Source organism: Lepisosteus oculatus, chromosome 2 (assembly GCF_040954835.1).
Source record: "Lepisosteus oculatus isolate fLepOcu1 chromosome 2, fLepOcu1.hap2, whole genome shotgun sequence".
Taxonomy (NCBI): domain Eukaryota; kingdom Metazoa; phylum Chordata; class Actinopteri; order Semionotiformes; family Lepisosteidae; genus Lepisosteus; species Lepisosteus oculatus.
This window is the reverse complement of record NC_090697.1, coordinates 23,725,370-23,753,201: the sequence shown is the minus strand read 5'-3', so window position 1 is coordinate 23,753,201 and position 27,832 is coordinate 23,725,370. Positions and strand designations below refer to the sequence as shown.

The 27,832-nt window shown below is 39.4% G+C and overlaps 2 protein-coding genes across 3 annotated transcripts in view; both read left to right on the top strand.

Moving 5' to 3' along the window:
- Positions 1-4,961, top strand: part of ahctf1 (AT hook containing transcription factor 1) — a 27,163-nt gene extending 22,202 nt beyond the window's left edge. For both annotated transcript variants that reach the window (XM_015351507.2, XM_015351512.2), the window contains exons 32-35: positions 252-2,160; positions 2,297-2,415; positions 2,749-2,831; positions 3,389-4,961. In XM_015351507.2, coding sequence (XP_015206993.2) covers positions 252-2,160; positions 2,297-2,415; positions 2,749-2,831; positions 3,389-3,596 — 2,319 coding nt within the window. In that variant the 3' untranslated portion in view covers positions 3,597-4,961. The remainder of the gene's footprint in view (positions 1-251; positions 2,161-2,296; positions 2,416-2,748; positions 2,832-3,388) is intronic.
- kif28 (kinesin family member 28) lies at positions 4,731-27,832 on the top strand. The gene is made up of 23 exons (XM_069185840.1): positions 4,731-4,784; positions 6,583-6,774; positions 7,782-7,985; positions 8,386-8,421; positions 9,135-9,359; positions 10,484-10,638; positions 11,116-11,227; positions 11,969-12,036; positions 12,352-12,494; positions 13,868-13,989; positions 14,772-14,862; positions 14,951-15,011; positions 16,406-16,529; positions 17,183-17,327; positions 18,583-18,701; positions 18,947-19,054; positions 20,838-21,112; positions 22,099-22,233; positions 23,892-24,058; positions 25,167-25,264; positions 25,750-25,884; positions 26,250-26,369; positions 26,863-27,832. Exons 1-23 carry the CDS (start codon positions 4,731-4,733, stop codon positions 27,016-27,018), a joined length of 3,045 nt encoding a protein of 1,014 aa, XP_069041941.1. The 3' UTR covers positions 27,019-27,832.

Sequence of the window (27,832 nt, the reverse complement as noted above, 5' to 3'; positions counted from 1 at the left end):
TAATCCACTTCAGGCTTAGAATTTTTGCTGCTCCTGCTAAGACTTTTTAGGGCTAGTCTAAAACTGCACTGCAGTGATTTTTATGAGTGAATTGTTTTGTACATTTTGCTTGTATTTTTCTGACTTGTTTTTTTAATTTAATAAATTGACATATTTGGAATATATGTTACTCGCAGTGTAACTATTATCAATAATATGATTGTAGTAACTGTAACATAAATGAAAGTTAATCCGTGCATGATATTTCCTAGGAGTTGGTAGATGAGGACATGGAAGCTAAAGCCCTAGATGAGGAACCGGACGCAGTGACTTACACAGAGCTGCTGCCTTCTGCCTCTGTTCTCATCCCATTGGAGTTCAATGAAGAGCAACAGCTTGATCGAGAAGCTTTGCAGCTGGAGGAAGCTGGTGCTTACAATACTGCTGTGGACCATGAGGAGGCTCCTGCAACTCCCAGTAATTTTACTCTAATGCTTGAGGATGAGGATGATGGCTTGGCTGAATCTGATGAGCATGTTCTGATTCTGGAGCTGCCAGAAGTGTCGGAGAGGAAGGTTCAAGTTGCCGAGAGCAAGCTAGCATCCTCAGAAGAGCAGGTTGATAACCAGGAGGCGGACTCTTTAGAAGATATCAACAAGGATGTTACTGAGGTTCACACAGCTGCTCCACAGACACTTTCGTATGTTCCTGAGCCAATTAAAATGGCTATTGCAGAAAACTTGCTGGAAGCCATTAAAGACACTAGAACTAAAGAATTTTCTGCAGAGGTCATTGAAACTTCTATGCCGCAAGAGGTTCTTGTGACCAGCAGGAAGCTTAGAAGCTCGTCTTCAGTAGGGAAGCCAGTTCAGCTAGTCACACCTGTGCTTGGAGAGGTGAAAACTCCTAGTACAGAAGATAGAAAATCAAGACGTACCAGGGGGAAAAGTTTGTTGGTGGATGATGAGCAGAGCTCAAGCGTTCAGCCTGCTGCAGTGAAGGAGGTTGTGAAAGGCCACCCTGGTTCTTCAACCCCACAGAAGTCTACAAGGAGTAAAAAGGGTGTTCTTTCAGAAGACTCTGAAAAGAACACTCATTCTGAAGAAGAGAAGCTTTTGGATCAAACAGATATACCAGATTTACAAATGCCTGTAACACCTAGAAGATCCACCAGAAGTACAAAACATCTGCATGATTCTGAAATCCCACTTACCCCAAGAAGAAGTAGAAGAATAATCAAAGATACTCAATCTGACGGGGTTCCCAATAATTCCAAGCCTCAAACTCCACAAAAAACAGTCCAGACGAGAGGAGACCGCAGAATAAGGTACTCTGTTGTTGAGGCTTCTGAGGACATTGAGGCACAGGAAGAAATTATTGATCAAGAAGTCCCAATGCCAGTGACTCCCACTAGGAGTAGTAGGCGAACACGGAATAATGTTGCTGATGTACCTGAAAATACCCCTGTAGTTACTGATGAAAAGTCCACTGATCAATCGAAAACAATACCTAGCAGTCCAAGTAGGGTTACCAGGAAATCCCTGGGACTTACACTACAGATTCCACAGATGGCCAGGCAGGAAGAGAAAGACACTGAGCTAGCTGAGCAGGTGCCTTCAATTCCAAAGAAAAGGGGGAGAAAACCAAAAGGCAGTACATTAGAAAAACCCAAGCCTGTTTCTAATGAACTACCCGACACTCTTCGCCGATCAGAGAGGAATCGATTCACAAGACTGATGGATATATCAGAAAAAACCTTGCTTTCAGAAGACCTTCCCCCACATGAGCCGAGATTGCAGTCGGCTGATTCTCTGAAGGAAAGAATTGAGCAAGAAACCAAAATGTCAGAGAATCTCATCTTTGAGGGTGAAGTGCCTATCAATGATAAAAGTAACAAAGCTTTAGTTAGCCATAAAAGAGGGAGTAGAGCTGTTACAAAAGTAGCTATCGATCACGTTCCTTCCTCATCAGAGGCTGGTTTTATGGGGAATATTGCAGCAGCTGAAGCAAATGATGAGCCACAAATTGAAACACATGATATAGAAGCACCTGAAGGATGTGCTGACAGGTCATCAGAGACAGCACTCCAGAAATTAAGCAGACAGAATCGTTCAGGCCAAGTTCCTAATCCTGAGACCTTTGTCTTCTCACCTCCTCGAGCTAGATCAAAAAAACTGAAAGGTAAGTTATGCAAGAGTGAATTGATAAAGTTGATCTTTAAACTGATTTAGTGTCCCACTTTCGTCAGAAATTAATTTTGGCTATGTTTAAGTATCAGTAAATTCAGCTGTTTTTGTGTTTGCTTTTGTTTTCTTAGATAAGTCAGAACCACTTGAAGCCCCAACAGATGTGGAACCTCAGTTTGTATTTTCACAACCCGTTACACGGACAAGGCAGAAAATGGGGGCCACAGAATCGCAGACAGTAGAAAATGTGGTAGGTTTTTGCTTCAAGTTTGCAGTAACAGCTATATGAATTTATTTCTTTACATCTTATTTTTGTACAGAATTTCTCCTGATTTGAACATTAAATGACTGCTATGTTTGATACAATAATGACATTTTAATCTGAATGTGCTAAGAGCTTATTAAAAATGACTTGTTGGCATTAACCATGAATTTCTATAAATTTGAAACGAGCAGCTTAAAAAAATGACATGGCCTGGCATGTGTATAATCACTGTCATTAAAAAAATAATATGCTTTGGTTAGATTACAAACTGTTCAGTGCAAAAAATATTCAGAATAAGAGAGTTCTCTTTCTTTTCAGCTTGAGATGGTGGAGGACCTTCCAAAAGCTTTGGAAGAGAAGGATTCTGATGTTTCAAAACCAAGGAAAAAGCGAGAGACTAAGTAAGAACCATGTATTTTAGTTTATTAATTTTATGCAAAGATCATTTTTGCTTACAAATTCTGACTGCAGATGTTGAGCATCTACAAAGAGATATAGGGTTTTTTACTACTAAGAAATGTTTGTAGAATATGTATTTTCACAGCAGAATGAGTTCATACAGTTATCAATGACTAGACTGGCAGTACAACCATATAGTTCATGAGTGTTTGCTGTTTCTGTAAATGCAAGTTTCTGGGGTTTTCTTAGTACAGAAGCCAGCCACATTAAAATTAAAGGACATAAGTGGTTTTCCTTGGGTAAATCAGTACCTAATCTGTATCTGTGTGGTCATTGTCAACTGCCTACATGACCACTTACATCAGAATCTGCATGATACCTACAACTGCTAAGCTAGTTTTGGGTATCTGTGTCTTCTGTGTTGAGTGTTCCAGTATCATACACAGCTGCAATCCAAAATCTGTGTGTGCAGACTTCTGGGAAATCGGCTTGAATAATCTTCCCAGGCCCCCCTTCCATCTGTTTTCTGGTTATTTAAAACGTCTTGATGTCTCTGCAGGGCAAAGAAAAAAGTCGCTTGGTCTCCCCCACCTGTGGAAGTTAACTTAATCTCCCCCATGCCCACCCCTGATGAACTACCACAAGGGCGGCAGAAGAAATCTGAAGAGGGTGACACTCCTGTACAGAGGACTGGTCTCCGGAGAAACAGAAAGAGACTGAGAGATGCCATTTTCCCAAAGCCTGTGACTCGCAGGAAGATGCTTTGATGTTTTTTTAATCTTAATGAATTTTCTGTCTGCTGTTTTCTATTTAAGTGTGAAGAACTGCAACAATTTGGAAATGTATCCATAAATGAATCTAATTTGAAAGAAATTATTTTATATAAATTAATGTAAAATTGCATCAATAAGATCTGCATTGGGCTGGTAGAAAAATAGCTCCTAATGGAGTGTTGGGGAGGGAGCTTTTTATTTTGTAAGACTTCATTTATATATGTATACTGATGTAAATGTAAATATCTTTTAGGTATGTTATAAATAAAACTTGGTAACATTTTTTAAGCTTTCTTTATGGTATTTAGATTTTTCACCAAATTTGCTTTTACACATCTGTAACAGGAAAGAGAAACTTTGCAAGAATTTTATGTTCTGTTAAATTCAGCAATCGGTGTTTGCATTGGTGATACAGACACAATGCCCGTCATTGGTTCCGGTCACTTTTAAATTTTCTCCACTTTTAAAATTAAGATTACACTATTTGCACCAGTAGTTTGTTTTAATCCAATGTATTGCAGAGGGAGATTTGTTTTTCCCAAACCAGGGTAGTCGGTGTTGACACTCTTTACTCGCGGTCTGGACCACGCCGAACATTGCAGACTTCCCAATTCAAGATTTTTTGCTTTTGAAGATGTATTTGTCCTGGATGTCTCGGGTCTGCAGCACATTTATAGTTGTACACTTTTCCTTTCTGTCCTTATGCCACAAACTGTAAATACAACCTTGTATGCATAGCACAGGTTTAAGGCAGAATTTATGGCTGGGGAAGGCAACAAACGGCTACAATTTGGGTGGTGTAAACAATTGTTTGTGTGTGTGATGTAAGCGCGGCAGATTAGTAAAATAAGAACTGAATGCATAATGAAAGTGTCTGCTTTTCCTCTGAATGCATCTTGGATTTAAAATTAAGAATGATTTTGTATAGGTAAGACTAGCAATAATGTCTTAATTATTTATGTCTGAACAGTGTGTGGTGTAACAAGATACATTTTGAAGCTCATGTTACCCTACTTTCAGGATCGAGTGCATTTTTAAATTGCAATTGTGTTCACTTTTACTTGTGGTAGAATCATTTTGGCTGCAGGTAGTACTCCATCAAATTAAAATTGAGAATTTTGTAAAGAAATGTCTAATAAAGACTGTGTTAAAGTTGCTGTACGTGTGAGGCCTTTCAACAAGGTGAGTTTATCGTTATGGTTTGTCTTGTCTGGAGGCTGATGGGTTTGAATAGAAAAATCCAAGAATGGATTAATGTTAATCTTACCTTGGTGGTCATTTTAATTGGAACTTAATTTTGAAGTTCTTTCGAATCGGATATTTAAAATGTTGGAATAAAATCACTCTGCAGTATGTGAAGTTTGTGGGACTTTTTTTAATTCTTCTTTTGAAAATCTGCTGGTTTTTTTACGAAATAGGGAGTATTTTGGGAAACTTAATATCCTGGATGGGAAAGGTAAATGAAATATTTGATATTATGTCTGTTGCAGCATCTTCCTTAAAATCATGCAGCTACAGGTATAATGAAGTCGGTGTTCTGTGGGTCAATGAAAAGGCCTTGTGAAAATCTGAATGCATCACTATATAATCTGTGTGCACCCTTCAGAGGGGTTGCATGTTAAAAAATTTATTTTCATGTTGATGATTCTCTAGTTCTAATTTACATAACCTTTTCAATAATAGAAATTCGTCATTGGTCTGTAATGACCTCATTACATTTGGTCATTTTTCTTGTGGCACCAGATTAGAAATTCTCTGGACCTATCTTTAGCAACATTTGAAAGAGTCATGTAATTTATTAATTACATCTTGTTTCCTTGATTACAATTGGTAAGATACCATCAAACACTGGAGATTTACTAATCCTGAGTGTTTCTAGCACCTGAAACACATATTCCTCTTCTATGTTAGTACTATTTAATACAGAACTTTCTCCTTGAACTGCCTGAGTCATATTGAATTCTTCCTTAGTCTCCTGAGTAAGCTACTACTCATTTTCCTTTACCTGTCTGTTATTGTCCCAGCGTTTGCTTCATCCTTTATCACTCCTTTACTTTTCTAGAACTGGAAGAACTAATTTTAGCCAGCTTTGAAAAGTTTATTTAACTTGGGGCTGTTGTTTTCTTAATCTTTAAATAGAAAGTTTTGTTTTCCCTCATTTTTCCTATTTAAATGTTGAACTATTTGGACTACTGTTACTTAGGTTTAGGCTTGCTCACTTTTATTCTGGGATATATTGTGTTCTGTTTCAAATAGAATCTGGATGTATGATAATCAAGAATTAAAAATAAACATTGGATGGTAAACTGTGGAACAACACTACCTTTGTACTAGCAACAAAATTGGAAGTGTTACGCTGAAGCTTGATGTTTAGAAAATGTGAATGTCTTAGCCTCACAGACCACATACTATTGATGGTTTAATATCTTAACGGCACGCATAAGTTAGCTGATTTAGCTATGGTGTTGTCTTAGGATGTTAAAATTGTTTGTTCCTGGCCTTAAATGATTGGTGATTTAGCTGTTCTTATGAAGGAATCCCGCTGTGCTCCCCAACCACTCTATTATAGACACGTTATAGTCTGCGTCTCATAGACATCGCTCTACTCTTCTTCATGGTCGACTAGTTGGTTACATCCACCATCGGGATTGTTGAAGTTTGGTTTGCCGATCAACTAGATACACCAAATTGGTTGGAAAACGGGGTGATCCAGAATGACCATTCATCATGGCGTTTTTCTTTGCCAGAGAGGGTGGAGAACTAGAACAGAACTGAATATTGAATGATTTAAAGACAACAGTTAAGGTCCCATTAAGGTTAAGGTCCCATTCCTGTACCAGGGCTCATTGACTCCTGACCTGCATGCAGAGTAGAAGAGCAAGAAAAAAATCTTAAAGTGGTGTAGAAACATACAATTAAAATATCAGTCTGCTCTTCTAAATGGAAGTTCGATACATTCTTTACTGATATGATGTTGCAGCGAGAGAAGGATGCCGGCAGCAAATGTATAATCTCCATGAATTCCAACACAACCACGATATATGATCCTCGCAACCCCCAGAACAAGAGGACCTTCACCTTTGATTATGCTTATTGGTCACACAATGGGTTCAAAAAGAACAAGGATGGTCTGTTCGTCCCAGAGGAGCCAAACAGCCGATACGCAGATCAGGTAAGAGCAAAGCCTGTTTTTCTCCATTGACAGTCTTCTGCCATGTACACTAATTTATATTGCTAGCAGCCCTATCACCATGCTGCTCACATCTGGCATCCAACTGAAGCTCAGCAGTTGTGAGCCTGGCCAGTACTTGGATAGGAGATGTCCTGGGAAAGCTAAGGCTGCTGCAGGAAGTGGTGTTACTGGGGCCAGTAGGGGGCGCACACCCTGCAGTCTTTGTGGGTCCCAATACCCCAGTATAGAGACGGGGACACTATATCTCACTATATCTCATCCTTTGGATGAGATTTAAAACCAAGGTCATGACTCTCTGGTCATTAAAAATCCCAGGGCGTTTCCCGAAAAGAGTAGGGGTGTTACCCTGGCGTAAATTTCCTGTTGGCCTTTACCAATCATTGTCCTCCCAATAATCCCCATCTCTGAGCTGGCTTCTCCTCCACACCGAGAAGGACTGGCGCATCATCCAGGTGAGGCTGCACATTAGTGGTGGTGGAGGGGATCCCTATTACCTGTAAAGTGCTTTGAGTGGAATATCCAGAAAAGCGCTATATAAGAGTAAGGAATTATTATTTTCATCATCAATATGACAGTTAAATCCCACCCATTGAACAGATGCATTGCACCATGAGACATTTTTATACAGTGCAGGGCTGCTTTCACGGTCCTCATCATGGCGGTAGTTTTCAAGGGGTTGATGCTAATCCTGGATGTGAGTTCAAGATACCAAGTACAGGACGAGCTATTCTGGCTCTGCAAAATCAGGGACTAGACTTGTTCAACTGAAATAGGATTGTGCACACATCAGTGCTAAGCTGAGTCAGTCAAACCATTGCATTGCATCTACCAATCTGCTTTGTGAGTGAAGCAGATTGGTGTGACTGTGTGAGTGTATTTTCTATAGTAACCTATACCATACAATCATGACCTTCCCAGTTTTGGTAAAGTACATTACAATGGTTTAATGTTACCAGACGTATGAAACATTTCCACCTGTTCTGCAGGGAAGTGTGTACATTGACCTCGGTCAAGGGATACTGGACAATGCTTTGCAGGGCTACAATGCTACTTTGCTGGCATATGGACAGACAGGTTCAGGAAAGAGCTACTCCATGGTGGGCTATGGGGCTAACAAAGGCATCGTCCCTGCCATCTGCGAAGGCCTCTTCGAAACTGTGAGACAGAAGACGGACAGCCGACAATGTCAGGTGCAGTATAACACAATAATGTACAGCAAAGTAAAAACTGCCATAGATATGAATGTGCTCTTTGTTTGGTGAAGGGTTAATATTCACACCCATACTTCAAACTAAGAGATATCATTTTTTGGTACAGGTGTGAAAAGCAATTTTGATTAAACCTGCTACATAAGGAAAAATAAACACGGCATGGTTTCAGATAAAGAACCATTTTTGCACTGCATGGCCATTGTGCAGATTTAACCGTTGTGTGTGTTTTGGTGTGTAAGTATCCTCCTGTAACAGTAATAAACAGCAGAGTAATAAAAGAAGATCATGGGATAAACTAGAACTTGGTGCAAAATTGAATTCAATCTGTTGAAACCATGTTTACACTTAATTGACATTTTAATAATTTTCTTCTTTTTAGGTCTTTTTTAGCATTTTGGAAATCTACAATGAACAGGTAAAATCATTATGGTTTGTTTTGAGACTTCTGTAATTATACCCAGACATAGTACTGTATAACAACAAAGGGGGTTGAAAAAGTGCAAGAAATGAAACAAGAAGTAAATTATTTATTGTATCGATTGAACATGCATTTTGGTCAGGTCATTGGATTTTTATGTAGTTTATTAAAAGGAAGTCCTGTAACTCATTTGAGTTTTGATTTTGCTTATCCATTCTAGACCTTTTTTTTAAGTGTAAAACATGCAGTGGTTCTTAAGGAAAAATGCCTCGCATGAATTCATAACTTTGTAGGGTCAATTTGTTTCAAAGTCCTCTTCAATTCTAGTAGTATTCAATAGATCAGTAGTTTTGCCTCAAGTTCCAACTCTCATGCAGACAAGAAATCAAGAAAAACCTTGAAGAAATTGTGTTTACTTAAATGTCGTCTCTAAGGTCAGTAAGGGAGCCTGAAATGGAGGACTCCAAAGACTGCACGATACATCTATTGGTTGTAATAGTGCTGATATTTCTTTAAACATTATTTAATATTTTCAACGACAGAACAAAACAAAGTGTGCATTTCAAAAAGAACACGAAACAAGAAGTTCTCACAAAAGAAGTGTTGTGACAAAACTGCCTAATAATCACTTTGTGGAAGCCGATATCCAAGGATCAGGACGTTACTGAGACCTGACGGTGCAGTAAGCCTTTTGCTTTGTTGTCCGGCAGGTCATCGACCTCCTGTCGAGAAGCAGGGCCCCAGGCGGGCAGAAGGTAAGGGAGGACCAGCAGCGAGGCTTCTATGTCGAGGGACTCAGGACAGTGCCGTGCGAGAGCTACACCCAGATAGAGCAGCTGATGGAGCAGGGCAACCGCACCAGGACCACGGCGGCCACCAACCTGAACTCCAGCAGCAGTCGATCACACATGCTCATCATCGTCCAGCTCAAGCAGGTGAGCTGCTCTTCCCACAGCCATTGATCTGCTGTGTCTGGAAACCTGACCAATATGTTTTCTTTATATCATTTCAAGCTACGTTTCCATGTTCACGTGGTGTTAAATGTATTGTGTAGTGTGTTGCATCTTTCAACTGCCTGCACTACACATTTCCCATCTGGGACAATAAAGTAAGTAAGAGTGAGCCGACTGCAACAATGCGCTCCCCAGTCAGTTATGTTCCACTGGGATCAAGAATTAAGGGTGAATTGAAAGGGCCGATGGTTGTTGGTCTTTCGAACTTTCAAGTCCACAAACCCAGTAGCTGTGGTGACCATCGTTCACTGCCCTGTACGGACAAGCAGAGGTGGAAATGGGAAAATATGTGGCAGAACCGGTCAAACCCAGAGGGAATGTATAATTTGGAAATAATATCTAGCAAAAGGACCAAGCTCTCTTGGAACGGAAAGGAATAAGAATAGGAGCAGCCTTTTTTCAGCAAGTGGACAAGTTGTTACAAAGTGGTCAGTCATCACCAATGGGCAGTGACTGGTTGGTTTAAATTTACATCCACAATAAGATACTGTCTAATTGTCTTATATTAATTTAAAAGTATTTTAAATACATTTTACTAGGAATCAAGTCAGACAAAACACTTAGCAATGTGCACAAAGATTCGAAGAATGCAAGATACAAATTTACCAAGGCAATAATAAAATGCTGCAGTTTAACTAATACAAGAGCGACAAATAACTTTTTATTTTTAGTAGGCTTTGTGACAGTAAAAAAACATGATTTGCAGAAAAAGAAAATATATTTAGTGTCTTTTTAATAACAGAGAATCAGAAGACCTTACGCTAAGACAATAGCTTCAAGCAAGTGAGGCTCCTCTCCAACAGACAGTTTTTATCAGAAATGTACAGCAGTGCATCACCGCCATTCAGGAGGTGCTGTATTATAAGTGATTAAGCAAGACTTGGCGTAAAGGTTCCTGGAAAAAAGTACTGTATATTGTGTGTCTGGCTCTAAATCTTCAGCACTGCCCTTCCATACATAAAGAATGAAGCAACTGGGTGACACCGTGATGATAATATGAAAGGGAAGGGCCAGCACTGCCTTGCTTTAGCCATGGATCTCTCCAGATTTTTTCGAAGGAGAACATCACCAAGCAGTCCAACATTAACCTGGTGGACTTGGCCGGCAGCGAGAGGCAGAGGTCTTCAGGGTCTGAGGGAGACAGGCTGAAAGAAGGCACTGCCATCAACCTAAGCCTGACCACGCTGGGAAACGTCATAAGGTCAGGACGGACCCTTCCAACACCAGCCTGCCAGTCAGGCTGTTGCTCCGGTGTGCCTGACAGTCAGAGGATTAGTAGACTCAGAAGACTTTGCTTGAAGTGTAACTTGCTAAAAATATGGGGAAAAAGGTTAAAAAATAGCTCCCATTTCCTTTCCATCTTATTTGATCAGTTTACCAATCACAGTTTGGTTAGTGTCATATAAAGTGTTTTGTCCAGATGCTATATAAATGTCCTAGTCATTTTAATGATAGCTGAACCTACAGTCTTTCAATGTATAATCTTTCCTAGCAGTCTAGTCTTGTTGCTATAGCAATGGAGAAAAGAGTGCTTACTTGTATAATTAACTATTTTTAAACAGTAGCTGCAGAATTGCGAAGTTACAAGTGGTAACTTGTTGGAATTACTCCCAATGTGTGTGTGAAGTTTTCTCACTAAATTGAGAACATTTCTCAGTGACTTGTCCTTCTCCCCCAGCTCCCTGGCAGACATTGCACTGGGCAGGAAGGTGGTGCACATACCCTACCGAGACTCCATTCTGACCAAGCTGCTCCAGTCTGCCCTGGGGGGCAACAGCAGGACAGTCATGGTACATTACCCGGCAAAGGAGGTTTCTTGTCTGTAAATTCTTAATGTTAAATGGTGTTTAACAGAAGTTTGGGTGGAGGTCAAATTCTAATCTCTCACTTCCACTTCGCCACATATATAAACTCTCTGGCTCCGACTTTGTTGCACCCATCTTTTCTAGCACTACTTCCTCAGTCCCAACTTCAGCACTGCAGCAGTTTCTCCCTGGCTCAACCTTCGTAAGTGAGGGGGATTATAAGATGTCTGACTGACTCTGTCATTTCCACAGCCAGGCAACTTAAAGTCAAAATATTAAGATGTTTATTTGCGTTTGTCAGCTTGTTTAGAGTCTCAACATGTTTATTTATGTCTTTTAACCATACATACTGTACTATGGTTATGTACTAACTGTACTACGTTATGAAATAGTATAGGGGTGGACTTGGCTATATGTAAATTTGGCTATTCACAGTGTTTCTCTGCACTGGACCCTTGCAAATTTTGTGATTGTACTGTATGAGAATTTGATAAAGTTATTGAAACCCCTTTTATCATATCATATCAGTCATAACACTGATGAAGTGTTCAAATTTCATGAACCTGAGCAATCTGAAAATTCAAGAGCCGTCTGAAGCAGAAGTTGTGTTTTGATGTTGATTAAATAATTATTTTCATGAATATTTATTAACCTGGTTGGATCTACAGTAGACCAAATCAACAATACTATGAAAAACTAAAATTGAAGCTAATTTTCCTCTCTCAGATTGCGACTCTAAGCCCTGCTGACATGTGTTATGAGGAATCGCTTTCAACTTTGCGTTACGCAGAAAGGTGGGTGTTGACAGGGAAGCACATGCTCTACGCAATCATTTATGTTGTCAAAAGATGTAAAATAATGGATAAGGAATTCATCAGAATCGATAAGAGGCTTTTATTTTACTATCAGTGTAAATTTTATAGTAATTTGCCTCAAAGAAAGAATGACTGAAAGAACAAGGTGAAAAAGCTTACTTTGATGTGCTCACAGGGTACTACAGCATTGAAATGGAATGATTAAAAGACATTTACTTTATAATTGACCCATCCGTGACTTCTTCAGAGCCCGAGCTGATATGTTCTCCTTCTGCCCGTTATGAATTGTAACAGGGCAAAGAAGATCCAGAACAAACCTGTCGTCAACGAGAGCCCCACTGAGCGGCTCGTCAAGGACCTGAAGGCTGAGAATGCTAAGCTCCTGGTCAAGCTATCCAAACTGGGGCAGGAGGGGAGAAGAACTGAACACGAGTCAAGTATGTGTAGAGTTGTAAATTTGGTGGAGTGGTCCATTATGGAGGAGTGGTAAGGGCTCTGGAAAAAATGTAAATGTCTAGCTATACAAAATGGATGGATGGATGTTTGTTCGTTATGCCTTCCAGCATGTAGGGGAAGTAACATCCTGTTGCTGTTACTGTAACATTAGGTTTTTACGGCACAGGGTTGTCAGCCTTATGCCCAACCTCCAACGTGGAGGACCTGGCACCTGACGTGGGACACGAACAACAACTATGACAACAACAATAATAATCATCATTAACATCAACTAATATAAATTTCGTTCTGATTATTTTAAGTGTAAAAGAAATCCACCATGATCATATAAAATAATTTGTGTAGGAAGAGAGTTAATTGTCTAAATTAATCTGCCGGTGACCCTGTTTTTCAAGGGCTTGGCTTTTGTATGTTTCAGCAAAAGACTCGGAGTGAATTTGCTTCTCTGAATTGGCTCAAATATGTCACAATGATTTGAGAATGAAAACCAGAAACAAGTTCAACACTTCAGGACCAGGGCTGGAAAGTAATTATATTCATGAGGGGAGAAATTGGGGAACAAATAGAGGATTAGTCCACACTGAAAAGCAAAAAGAAGACAATTTTTTGGCTGAAACATTGTTTCGTTTTTCAGTTTTGATCATGAAATAAACCTCTGTAGGTGTGGTAACACACACCTGGAGAAGGCTCCACAGCTAAAACATTGTTTTTCTTTTCTTTTCAGTATTGAGTTAATCAATACTTTTAATTAATTATGTGGAATGTTAAAGAACATTTTGTTCATGTCTTTAGCATTCCACACATGCAATTCAGTAGGAGAAAAGGAAGCTTCACCACTTACAGCATTAGTTCATCAGAACAAGTACTACATAGTTTTTATTCAGCTTCCACAATCAACCAGTCTGTGTCTGGTCCCGTGTCAGGGCCAAGCTAAGATGCAGTGTTTGCATTGCCTTCTCCACAGGCAATGAAGAGGGCATTAGGTTCAGACAAGAAAATCTGTACCACATTACCCATCATGCTGAGGGGAATTAGGTGCTGCCTGCCCTTGATCACCTGAGCAATTCTGAAAAGATGATTGGTCGGATGATAACTTAAAAGGCCGGAAGCAGATGCTTCCAGGGTCAGTCTTGTCAGCAGTCTGGGAACAGAAAGCAGATCCTTTGCAAGTGAACTCACAGGAGGGAAAAAATTGGAGACGGAAGTGTTAGAAAAATGTACAGTATATCTATAGTCCTTCTGCAGCCCTTATTGCTGCCCATTACTTTTGCCAGTTTAAAGCACGAGTGCTCATCTAATGCCTCAGCTTTGTGGCTCAGGCCAGGCCTTCTCTCTGACGCGCTCATCTGTCCAGGAGAGCTGCGGCGGCTGCTGACTCAGAACGAGCTGCAGATCCAGGCCATCCAGATGCTGTGGGAGCAGCACCTGAAGGAGGCGCTGAGGGACTGGGAGCTGCAGTATGCAGTCATCACACAGGTCTGGAGAGGGCCTGCTGCATCAGTGCAATGGTCCAAGATCAAAGATACATTTACCCTGCTAAATAACTCACTGTCACTCTCAAGGACTGCCCTTTTCTTTTTAAGGCCATTATCATTTCACAACAGCAGTGTTAGTGCTTTTGACTTCATATACACAAATGGCAAAGTTACAAAAACAGCAAAACTGATTCATATTCACATAAGTCATAGCAACCACATGCTTTGAAAACTCCATAAATCTAAATCTTTCCTATAGTACTGGTTTTCATTGAAAAAAGATTTAGATTTTCTCTTCTCACTCCAGTATTTGTTATATGTTTGGATATCAGGTGCCTATTACTCTGCAAATGCCACTTTTGTACTGGCTTGCGTTGTTCATTTGCATGTCTCAGAATGGCTGTGTATTAACTAGTCAATCATGTAAATGAAGTTGTTTAGACATACATTTTGAGGGTTTCAAAAAACATAAAAGTGTTCTTCAAAAAACAAATTATGACAGTATTGATAATATGAAAAACAATTGAAAAGTGAGACATAAGCAGTGTTATATTCTGTAACACAGTCATTTCCTAGGCATAAAACTTTTAAGTTTTTTAATATAGCCCATCAGGCTTTTAGCCATAGGATTTGAAAGACACTTTTTGTGAAAGTGTTACTTTAACACCACAAGAAAAAGACTGAGAGAAGGCAGAGTCCATGGCAAGCATTTAGATTGGTAATCTAAATGAGAAACAGGTTTGGATTGCCAGAAAGACTGAAGTTTGCTGTTATCTTTCCCAGGAAAGGCGGATGATGCAGATGTTCCCTTACATTCTAAACATCAATGAAGACCCTCAACTTTCAGGAGTGGTGAAACTCTTCATCCAGAATGGTATTGATGACTGCATGATCGAGGATGAATTCCATTACCCTCTTTGAAACTTACTTTTACTAACTTGCCTTTATGTGGCTGTTTTTAGGTGAATGGGAAATCGGTCTAGCTGACGGTTCTCCAAACACAATCCCAATCAAAGGTCTCGGGTACGTGAACACAGCTGAATTAATTAACTTAGTATGGATGTCCAAACTTTTATTTTTTAAAGGGGTAAAGGAAGAGCTGTGCTACAAAATCAATCTACTTTTACAGCTGAAGTTATGTAAATTGAGATGTTAACTTCCATGTTTAAAATACAGTAAGCGGATACACTTTACATTTATAAGAATCCTTTGAAAACCTTGCTTATACAGTAGTTAAACATAATGTATGTGGGTTTTGATAATTACATTATGAACTAGTAAATATTTTACCCTTGGAAGAGCATCTTCTTGGTAGTGTACATTCACGAACATGACTTGATTCTTTTTTCCTGAGTTTACATTTTTTTATGGAATTTAAAAAGCAGATTTCTACATTTGTTCTGGCCTTTAAACATCAGCAAACAATATCAATATTCCAATATTTATATAGAGTACAGGGGATAATATAACTGTAACTAGATATATGGGTGGGGGAGTATTGTAAGTATTCTTTTTAATTAATTTTTAATAATTTTTTAGGTATAATGGAAAATACCTATTGTTACAGGAGGCACAGAAACCTATACTGTAATTTATGTAAATTATGTATATTTGCATACTTTGTCTTTATGATTAAGATTTTGTGTAGAAATAAAGAATAGATGCAGGTGCAACAGTTAATTCTCTTGCAAAAGTTTCACTTTTAAAAAGCACGTTATCTTTTTAATTTGTAGCAACCAGTTATTAATTAAGGGTGGCACGGTGGCACAGTGGTTGTTTTTGCTGACTGGTAGTGCTGGCACCCTAAGTTCAGTTTCAGAGGTGCTATTGGTTTGCAGTTTAAATGTTTTCCTCATGTTTATGTGGGTTTCCTTTCCTTTCCATACTGATAGATTTATTGGTTTCTGGGAAAATTGGCCCTGGTGTGAGTGTGTGTGTATTTGTGTCTGTTCGTGCCCCGTGATAGACTGGCCTGCCATCCAGAGTGTATCCTGCCTTGCGCCTGTTGCTTGCCAGGATAGGCTCTTTTTCCCTCGCAGAAGGATGGTTATTTATTACATACCCATCCAATTTAGAATCAGCAATTGTTTAAGACTGTGCTTTATACTGTAGGTATGATTCCTGTACAGTATTTGGGAAATGAGGATATACCCAGGCTCCTCCAACATATCCTGCCCCTACGAGCTATTATATTTTTACACTGTAAGCTGTACATACTAGAGAGTTCAAGAAGTGACATACTAACATCGCTGCAAGCCTGGTACTACAGAGAAGTACAGGAGTTGCTGCATTGCAATACTCCATCCAAATAATGACATCCTGGGACATTTTGGTCAGCCGGTGAGCTGGCTGAAGTTTGAACTGCCAACATCTCTTTTATATAAATCTTTGTTCTTGCTGTTGTTTTTCCATATTAGCATTAAAAAAAAACATGCTACCTTTATGAATCATGATCGCACAGTTACCATTACCCCAAGAGGAGTGGCCAAAGTGATTGTAAATGGATCTTCCATCTCTAACAAGACTGAACTTAATCATCTGGTATGTTTGTTCTCCCTTAATTATTTGATTGTTTTCAAGCTGTGTTATGTAGTGCAAAAATGATCCATAATTTCATTATCAGTAACTACGTTTTCTAAGGTATATACTGAAATAAACATCCACACCCACCAAGTTACTTCTCTCTCCACTTAATGGATTAGGAGGATGACAAATTGTCTTCATCTGCAAAATAACTGTTCAAAATTGTCCAACAACACAGAATATTTTTTTCATTAACCACTAAATCACTCATTAATTTAAAGTTAACTAACTCTGTAATTCATATTTTACTTATAGGACTTTTTCATATCAACAAAACAACTCAGAAAATATTTTTCCCGCTATTTCTGAGATTGTATTAAAATAAGATGTTTTGAAATAAATAATTCTATGCTCCATTTCCTAGTAAGAACAAAAGAACAGTTAGAAAAGATAGGAGGCCATTTGGATTAGCTCCAAAGGTCACATCCAGATTTTTCTGAAAAGCTAAATTATCAATCTCAACAACATGGCTGTGTAGTTAGTGACCCAATGCCTATCTTGTTTGGGCCTGCTAGTACGCTTCTCCCCACACTGGTGTGTTTGTTTGTTCTATGTTCTATGCCCTGGAATAAAACACTTTGATAACTCTTTCTCCACTCTCTTTAAAACAGGACCGTATCATACTGGGATCCAGCAGCACCTACCTATACATTGGCTTCCCCTCCGAACGCAAAAACGAGGACTGGAGCCGGTTTGACTATGACTATTTCCAGTCAGAGCTGGCAGCGGCAGAAGGGTTTGACATAGAAAAACTGGGTAAAGACTCAACTGACAGTGAGCCAAGTGTGACTGGCTTACTGTATATTGTACCTCTGAATGTTCTGTGTGTACTTCAACACAATCCTAAAGCTTTATCTACAAATAGCCTAAATGGCACAGGTTATCAGGATGACATGATTTTGTCTATTACTGAATGAAAGAGTTGTAGGAATTAGATGCTGTTTGATCATCAGGTATGGGCCATCGGTATTGCCTGAATCAATAAAAGCACTTATTCTGAGCATAATATGTTTGACAGACGTCATAAACTAGTCTCATGAAAGCTGTCTAAAAGGGTTGACAGAATTGTGCTGAGCAGAGTTGGTAGTATACTGTATGTCTGAACCTCTCTGGGCATCACTTTGCGACATGTTCCCCAAACCAAAACCATTGATAAAAGCTCTTGCGAACGTACTGTATGTGTGGGAGGGGACGAGTCAGCTAGGACTGGAGCCCCAAATCTGAGTCTTGGGGAGACCCCATACACCCCTGCCTGCTGGTTTTTGTTTCATCTCAATCCTAGTTACATAATTGACCTAATACTGCGATTCAGTTCTTCTCAGTTCTTATGCAAGTAAGAGTCTGCCTTTTAACTATTGCTGTTCATGAGCTAATTGTTATTTACAGCTTTTGAGCAGGAAGCCAAAACGTGCAAAAGGTCCAGCCAAGCAACTCCTCGGTTCAACTAAGTAAAGAGCTCAGCTGTAACACAAAAAGCAACAGGTGTGGGTGTGCCCACTAGAGGGATTGTGAGCCCCACAGCTTGGGTTTGCTCAGCCTGTGTGCTATAGTGACCCCTGGAGTGGCCAGCGACCTGCAAGCTTGCTTTATGGTCAGTGAGAAGCCCATTGAAGACGGGTCCAATCAGAGCTACCTCTCCTGTGAGGCACTGTAGGGCTCATATTACTTTAAATATCAAATGGCTCAGACAAGTGGCCTTCTGCGAAGTGCATACACAGATCCACATTCGTCCCCCTGTGCAGGGTGCGTCAGTAAATGACTTATTTTTTTGTAATGCAGAACAAAAAAAATGCCCATTTTTTACCCAGGCGTCAAACATATCCACAAGGTTTCTTGAACAGTTTGGACAAAATAAAAAACAGACTGCATGACTGGCAGTTATCTTTATATTGCTTTTGCCATGCATTTTTCCAATTATTGTGTGAGGCCTTTGTACTCAGCAGAAAAGCCTTGTGCTCTAAGGAATTGCAGCTCCTGTGAGTGTCTTGTGAGTGTCGCCTGTTCTTTGCAGGAAGAACAAGCAGTAGGAATGGTCGACTTAACCCCAGCCTGTTAGCTGTGTTCCATGACTACATCAAAGTTCTGCCAATGGTGGCAGAGGCAAACCAGATGAGTCAGGAGTTGAACAAGGTACTTTTTGCACCGAGTGTGCCACACATTTAATCAGGTTCTGATGAGGGAGTTAATTTTACTACGGTAAATTTAATCCAAAAACATTGTCTGAGATCAGTCCTCCCTTCTCCCTTTTCGGTCACCACTTCAAATATTATGTTTACGTCTCTGCAAAATCCCACTTGAAAATCCAATTTTGATTGATGTATGCATTAAAAACGCGTCTTTTGTACCTGGTAAGAAACAGTTATAATCTTCCACAGGGGGTGGAGTTTAAATTAGAAATAAAAAATCTGGCCATGTCGGACTCAAAAGGCCACGACCTGGAAAAGGAGATTGCAATCCAAATGACACACACAGAAACAAAGCAGGTAAGGTTCTGTACCTGACGTTTCCTCTGATGTCAATGACTTTTCCCTCCTTAACTGCCGCAACATCTTTGAAAGAAATGCAGAGCCAGAATCAGGAGTTTATTTAGGTATTTTGAGAACACAGTCCTTTAGACAGGCATTAAGTATACTATATATAGAATTATATATAATTTCGATCACTTTTTTGGAAATAACTTGATCAACACACTCTGATTGTAACGGGTTTTTCCGTTGTATTTTAAAGCCTACAGTACATTAAGCCTTCTTAATATAGCTCCTGTTCCATCTTATTCCACATGCATGCCACAGTGTAAACAACTAACCAAATAAACATGATATGTTTATAACAGGCAATTATCACATTAACAAAATAATTATTTTCCCTGTTTGGTTTATTAGTGTTTCACTTAAGAATTAAGGATGTTTCACTGTGCACACAAACACAGAAAACAATAGCTGACATCTGGCTACACCACATTCCAGCCAAGTGCATTTCACTGACACAAGATTAGAAGAGTCAAATATTAAATACAACAATTTCAGCATGGTCACTAGGTGGCATCAATTCCTGACAATGTTGCTTTACTTACCTCAGTTCAGAAATACAAGATGCACACAGGTTGCAAACAAAGAGGAATCCTGTTCGTCATATTCTTTCTTTAAAAGACCCCACTCATTTAATGTTTAATTTAATGGAGATGAGAGAAATCCTGCATGGTTTTAAGGAGGAAAGATGAAAGATGGTTTCAGATAAAAAGGAACAACAAAATGTGCTCTACAATAATGACATTATCATTAAAGGGGTTACAGCCAATGTTCTGTTGATGCATCTATGGTAACAGAAACGAGCCAAACAAGCAGTACAGAAGGCATATTGTGGTGTTCACAATCTGTTCTCTGATTTTTAAAGAAATAGGTCTTTGTAGTGGTTTTACCAATTCTGTATAAAAACACCAGTTGTTATAGCAACATGCTTAATAGCTGAAGATCATATGAACTGTTCCGTTGGCAGCATCTTTACTACTGAGCTTGTAGCCTTATTTAAATTGATCTGAGACTTTAAACAGGGCTAGGCCTGGGCAGTACTAGGATGGGAGACCTCCAAGGCAAATCTGGATGTTGATGTTGGTGGACCTCTTCCCCTCTATTAGAATTTATCAGCCACTTCCCCAGTAAGGTAACTTGGGACAACAGGGTTAAGAGGTGCCATCTTTTGGATGTGATGTTAAACTGAGAGCTTGACTACTTGGTTAATAAAGAGGCAGTGACTTTAATCAAGAGAAGGGGTGTTAACCTCGGTGTCCACTCTGCAGCTGTGGAATCTGGCCTCCTTAACGTTTCCTCTTAGTTACATTAACAAATCAATTTCCCACTTCTCTGGTGCACAATGGCTTATGCTCATCATCTGCTGTAACTCCCAGGTGACAGAACTTCGTCCCCTTCTACATTTACAGCTGTTTGAGATGAAAATTATGAAGCAAGGAACCACCATCATCATCAAGCATAATTGTCTCAGTTTTCTTTGAATCTTTTTGAGCTTTTGTTTAGAACCCCCCTCCCCCATTTACATGTACAATAAGGAGGCATTGCTTCTTTCTGGGTTTCCCTTAAGGTCTTACGGCTATCCCCCAACCTCTTTCTTTTAAATATCATCTCAAATCTCCCTTTTTATGCGCGTATTCATTTTTCCTGCAACACTGACAGTTCTCCCCTGGGAGGAATGCAATCCTGGGCCGAAAAGGAAGAAAAAAGAGCCTGAAGGTCCTTTCTTTGTAACCTGCAGGTGTGGAGGTGGTCCAAAGCAAAGTTCATCAACCGCAAGTTCCTCATGGAGGAGCTGTACCAGCTTCATGCAGAAGGGGGTGCTGCCTCTGTGGCCCAGGAAAGAGATCCCTTCTGGGACCCAGTGGACATCCTGCACCTGGGCAGCGCCCACGTCTGGCTGCAGTCCCTCGCCTACCGCATCCGGCTGGAGGAGCAGGTGGAGGTGCTTGGCTCAGATGGCCGCGAGGAGGCCATCCTTCAAATCGACCTCTTCCCCTGCACCAGCACAGGACAGTGGGTACACCTGCACCACTAAGGAAGGGCGTGAGAGCGAGGCAGAATGAGACATAACCAGGGCTTAACTGCTTTTTACATCCACAGCAACCCAAGCACCTGAGACGAGAGAGTCCTTCAGACATGAAGGAGAATTGATTAGACTAGTCAATGTACTGTAACATATTTAGATCATATGAGCATAAGGGGAAACTACAGAAAACCTCATCATTCTTGTTCCGTTGCTATTAGCTTATTGATCCAAAGACCCTGTGATGCTGGTAATCCTACATTATTGTTAATCAGCTTCCAAAATATTTACAGTACAGTATATCAAAAAGATAACCATCATTGAACAATCAATCATTGGCCTATCATTAAATAGTCTCCCCTCATTTTCTAGTTTAACTCCTTTGTTTTGTGTTTTGCCCTTTTCAGTAATTAAAAGTGGGAGCTAGAAGATTGGAATTGCATTTAATTCCCAGGGTAGTAAATTCATTATGTTATGGATTGAAAACACGTTTCTAAATTTCTCAGAGTTGTGAATGTTCCTCGTGTGCAAAACTTCATTTCAATGGCATCTTTCAAAAATAAGAGAGGGAAAATATTAGCGGCCATATTTTCTCAGTGTGGACAACCAAATTAACTGGATTGTTGCAGTACAACCTTTACTCGGTCCAAGCAGGGTATTAGAAATTCTCACACTGCACAGAGCAAAAGTATTGCATGTCTGTCTCTGCTAATTCAAAATGAAGCATCAGGCTTGAAATATTCTGCACCTGCTAATTAAGATAAGGATCTCATTCAGCTGTTTCTTGAAAGAAGCCAAGGTGTCAGCTTCAATAACCTGACTGGGTTAAAGTATCCCATTGTAGTCCTTTGATACACAGATCAAATGCCAGTAATTTCACTCCCTGCATCTTTCAAAAGAGCATTGATAAGAATTTCTGCACACGTGTTTAATTCTGGAAAGTTGCATTCCTTTCATCTGAGTCTGCTTTTCCCAGGCCACTCAGTGAGGATGATATAGTGATAGATCCCATGGAGCTGCTGGGCAGAAGAATTGACTTTCAGATTCATATTGTACAATGCTTTGGGGTGCAGTGGTTGAAGGAGACAAGAGAGAGGGGGATTCAGATTGGGTAAGTGATGATTTGGACACTGAGATTATTAACAACAATTTTCCGACTTAGGTCAATGAGGAATAGGCTCCAGTAGTAGAGGCTATTACCTGGCCTTAGTCACATAACTAATGTAGGAAAACTATCTAAAATATTTATGTTATCTAAAGTCATATAAAAGGCAGTCACATCAACTAAGACCTCCTGTTTGAAAGTATTGCTCTTCCACAGAGAGAGCACAAGAAGGGTATTCATCTCATCATGTTTGTCTGATTCCCAGTAGCTTATTGATCCAAGGTTCTTGTCATATACCTTTCAATACATTTCAATAAAGTGAATATACAGTTCAGAAAAAGGCCCAGAAAATCAGCTTCAACACTGTGGCTTGATTTCATATGACATATAGTCAGTCATATGTGTGTTGTAAAAGTATTCACTTCCTTCCATTGAAGTCCAAGTTGTTAAATTACAAATAGTGTACAGTATACACATTTCTTTGAGGTCAATTAATTTAATTGAAATTCGACACTTGAAAACTACAAGATGTCTGATGAACTACATAGCTGGCTGATGAACTAGTTTGTATCTTAGGTTTGGCAAGCATAATTTCAGTGTAGAAATAAGGGGGCTTAAAGAGAAGGTCACCATCACCAGCAAAGCTGAATCTGATACACAGTGCATTTAAAATACTTTTAAGAAAACACATTTCAGGAAAAGCAGAGAACCTGATAACATCAGTGGGCAGGTGCTGAGGTCCTGTGCTGAGCAGTTCAGCAATATATTTCTTTATATTTTTATCTGTCAATCAGCAGAAAGTTTCCAAACTTTTGATATACTGTAGGTGACAGTTGTACCAGTTGCAAAACACAATTCCCCTAAGACCAGTGGTGTTGACCTCTTTAGAAATGAGGTAATTTGAGAAAATTGTTAAAAGGCATGTGCTATACCAGGTTGCGTACCTACTGGACCCCAAGCCCCTATCCTAGTCTTTTTTCCCCATGTTTTCTCACTCCCTTCCAGATCGTGCTGTCTGCATAAGGTCCTGAAAGACGTTTCGTGATATCACTGGCCCTTGTGTCAGTGCGTGCTTCCCAATCCCTGCTGTTGAAACACTGTTTGGTTTGCACCATGTGTAACTCTGTATGTAGACCAAAAACTTCCAAACATGTCTCAACTGACCTCCAAACCTTTTTGCTACATGTTTGTAGTCTCACTTTTGTACTTTGTTTCAAACTCAATTCAGGATTGAAGATGGGGTTACCACTCTGCCATCAGGCCAGCTTTGTGGTGTGATGACCAGGTTATTGAAAGCGGTGAACTCATTGCCATTGAACTGTTGCCATTTAAAGATCATCCCTAACAAGTGTCCTCCTTGGCCAACTGCCTTGGAAGGGAGTGAATATCAAAATCTAGATTTTACTGAGATGTGTTCCCCTATACACCCCAAAGAAGTTCAAAACCCAATCACTTATTGCAGGGCACACCCCACTCTTCTGTACAGGATTTAAAATTATCTTCCTTCTTTATTAAGATTTACATTCACTTTGATTAGTTTTTAGAGATTCTTTGGACACTTTTACATATGCCGTACATTGAATATTCTGTGCTTTTGTCAGTGTCAGATTTTTGTACTGTAATACACTTTTTTATGTCTTATCTTCATTGCACTTTTGTTACAGGTTTAGTGTATATGAAAATTCACAGCCCTTTTACACTGTACCTGTTTGGCACAATGTGAATCCTGTGCTAGACCACAAAATGCAGCTCACTGTCTTGAGTGTTTCACAGGAATTTCTCAATTACCTTCAGACCAATGCGCTGGTGCTTGAACTGTGGGGTCTTCAAGGTTAGTCTGTTCCATGCAGTTCTGTTGACTTGAATACAACTGTAGAACCGGCATTACTTACAGACCACAGTAAATCATTACAACCATGTTTTTATTGAAAACACTTTTAAATAGTAGTCATCTGAGATGTTTGACCAGAAATGCCGTCCTGTGGATTATCAGTATTTGTGTTTTTAAGTACTATAGTTTGTACACACTCTATGTCATATATTGAAATCATTTCTGTGGGAGCAGAGCTCAGAAAGTGAAAGAAAATGTATTTTAAAAGCTGATAACTATGAAGAAAGAAAGTTTAAAAAATAGAGCAGCTTTTATCTGACTTTATTTGCAAGTTATACATTCTCACAGATACTGTGCAGTATTGTTTACTCTGAACCTTTAATCCACTGAAATGTTTGAACTTGTACCTTCTCCTGTAGTAGTTGCCGTGCCCAGTCAGAAATTAAGTGAGATCTTTTTAGAGCTCTGGAAACTGGGCAGGACTCTTAGTATTCCACAAATTATCTTTACAAGACATAATTTGCAGATCACACGAGCTAACCTGACTGAGAAAATTCTTTGGCTTGATAGTCAGGACCCTCGAAACAGAGAAGTATTTACCACTGTCTCTGCAGTGGTCTGTCAGATTAATGCTAAATCTCAAAAGGAGAAAAAGAAAAGTCTTTAAACTCCATGCTACCTGCTTAGCTGTGAATAATTGCAGCTATGGCTGTTGCTTGTGGTGAGGAGGTTTGGGCATGTTTAAACATGGGAGAATCTTGTGGCTGTCTTTCTGGTTTTCACTAAAGCCTTGTGTAGATGTTCTACAGTACCATCAAATGTATTTGTGCATTTGGCCATTTCAGATAAAACTCTACAAACAATACCACAAATGAGAAAAATGTTGTTTTATCTGGCCACAGCTGAAACTACTGAGGAAGATACAGAAGTATTATGAAAGTGTTTAACTTTCATAGTAATTCACTGAGCAGGAAAAAGGGCAATAAGCTTCTGCAGCAGGCAGTAATGTTGCTACTTTAGGTAGATCAGTGCCTTAAAGCATCAGAGAATTAACCATTATATAAAATCTACAACATGGAACTGTAACAAACCTTTATAATCTACACAGTGGGCTGCACAGAGAAGAATTGCTCTCTGGAAAATGTAGTCCTTACTGAGGAAGGTAGCATTGTCATTGGTGATGTGAGGTCTTCAGAGAGCACTGCAGTAAGTACAAGCACACATTTTGTCCCACATGCTGGTTGGCAGTGATGTGAGCTTTACAATTTTCTCGTGTTGTAAGCATCTTAAAATAGAAAGGCATGCTTGTTGTTTCTTTTTTTACTGCTTTCTTTGGACATAACTGTGGATGATAGAAACCAAACACGGTGTCTATTAAAAGCAGTGCTCAGGCCTTTTGACTTTGCTAGCATGGCACCTAAGGCTTGCACAAACCACAGTGTTTTCAGAAGGGAAGGAATGGTGAAGTTACTTTCTAGATAAATATAAAAAACAAGAATAAAAGTTTACCGAACTGAAAATTTACAGGTAAATTTGGAAACTGGATTTATTTAAAGTATTTAGTCAAAAGCTGTGAATTAACATATTTAAAAAGCTCTCTAGAGAATGTCTGAAAACCATTTTTGTTATACAAATGACTGCATGCTCTAGTAAGGACATATTGTTTTACATATACATTTGTATATTCATAGGAATTTAATGAAAGTGATCTAAGTAAACCGTACTCCAAACTCATTAAGTTGGAAGAGGAGATTCAGCACCTGAGGATTGCCAATGAAAGTTTAAGAAGGGAAAATAGCACACTTAGAGACAAATTAAACACTGCTGTCAATGAAGGTAAGCTGTCAGAAAAGAAATATCCACATAATCACATTCCCACAAACCTTAGTTTTTAATCAAGCTTGGAAGTTTATTAAATTAGGAAGTATAACCTTAACATACTGTGAACTAGAACAATCACTTTTTCAAACTGAGATCTACTTATATAGGTTTAAATGACTTCTAGTACCTTTTTTACTTAAATGTAATTCAGTTAGAATACAATTTTAGAATTTTTGGGGGGATATATTTATAATAACGTTAATACCACCACGTCTTTTAACATCTTTCTGACACAGAAGCAAAGCAAAATAGCGAATTCCCCAATCGCAGACTTAGTGCCTCACATCCTGCCTTGGTCACGAAGTCAGAGAGAAGAGGCAGTCTGAGAACAAGCTGTGATGCTGAATTTGCAAGAGCCCTCAAAGTCTTCTATCAGAGTATGAACTCTGTGAGGGGACAGCTCCAGAGACTGAGACGCCACAGGCCTGACGTACGTTACCATTATTTTGTGAAATGCTGGATTTTGTTTGTGCAGCGTCTAAATTGTTTTTAAAAATGTCTGCCATATGAAAGTCTTTTTAAATAGTTAAAAATATATATGTATTAGTTAACTTTTAGTAATCAAATATTCTGTTTCCTCTGGTTCTGTGGTTTCCTCCCACAGTCCAAAGACCTACTAAAACTTAATTGGCTTCTGGATAAATCAGCGCTGGTGTGACTGTGTGCCTGTCTGTGCCTGCCCTGTGATGTACTGGCATCAAATCCAGGGTGTATCCTCCCTAATGGCCACTGCTTGATGGGATAGGCTCCAGCTCTCACACAACACCGTAGTGGATGAAGCAGATAGAAAATGGATGCTGGACACTGACCTGAATATGAATTTTAACAATAGTGCAGCAATTTTGAAAGCACATTCTGTCAAATCTTCAGCCCCTGTTTGCACAGATGTAAATGACAAAACTTTGTTCCTCTCACTTGTATAGGCTGATCAAGACGTGCTGAAGCTGCAAAGGTTTACAGAGGAGCAGGCAAACATGCTGAAGGACTTTTCAGAACAGTTGGAATGCTGTGTCAACACACTGAAGCAGGATGTGGCCGCTATAGTGAAGAGGAAGCGTGAAAAGTCTGGGATATGGTGATCGCTGAACTTTCTTACAGTTTGTATTTAAGTGGCTCTTAGAATACATGAATGCAAATAGGTACATCCTGCTCACTTGATTGCTCAGCTGGTAATCATTTGTATTGATCCAAGGATCTCATCAAAAGAAAAGACAGAATCAGCTTCAGCCTTCTCAATGTGATTGGTAAAACTTGTCTCGGACGCCATCCATCCTACAATAAGTGCAATAACACTTTTATTTCCCTCTTCACAACTCAGATACTTATTGTATTTTAGTTCAGACCATTTCTAGCCATTATCACACACGCTGCAGACCTCTGCACAGAAACCAGTGCTTGGTCAATTTACACAAATCATACAAATGATTTTTAGTAGGAAATCAATGGTACAGCAGTAGAAATGTTATAAGCCTGATCACATTATTGTAAATAGATACCAGTCTAAAAACAAGTGCATCAACCGTTGTCATTTCTATTAATATAAAGCATTAAAAAACCCTCTGAGATTTTACCATAAGTAAATTACTTATACCAAATTTCCCCCTGATTTTGTACTTTTTAATAAACAGATATATGTATTCTAAAGCTGGCCATTTTTAAAGCCATGCAATATACTGTAGGCATCTCATGTATGTAAATGAGATGTTTGTCATAGCACATAAGAATAAAGTGGAGGTTTAAATGTGACAATAGTTCAAAACTCTGAAGGTGGATGCTGCACATTCGTGGTGGTGGAGGGGAATCCCCATTACCTGTAAAACGCTTTGAGTGGAGTGTCCAGAAAAGCGCTATATAAGTGTAAGCAATTATTATTATTAAAAACTATTTTTCTGA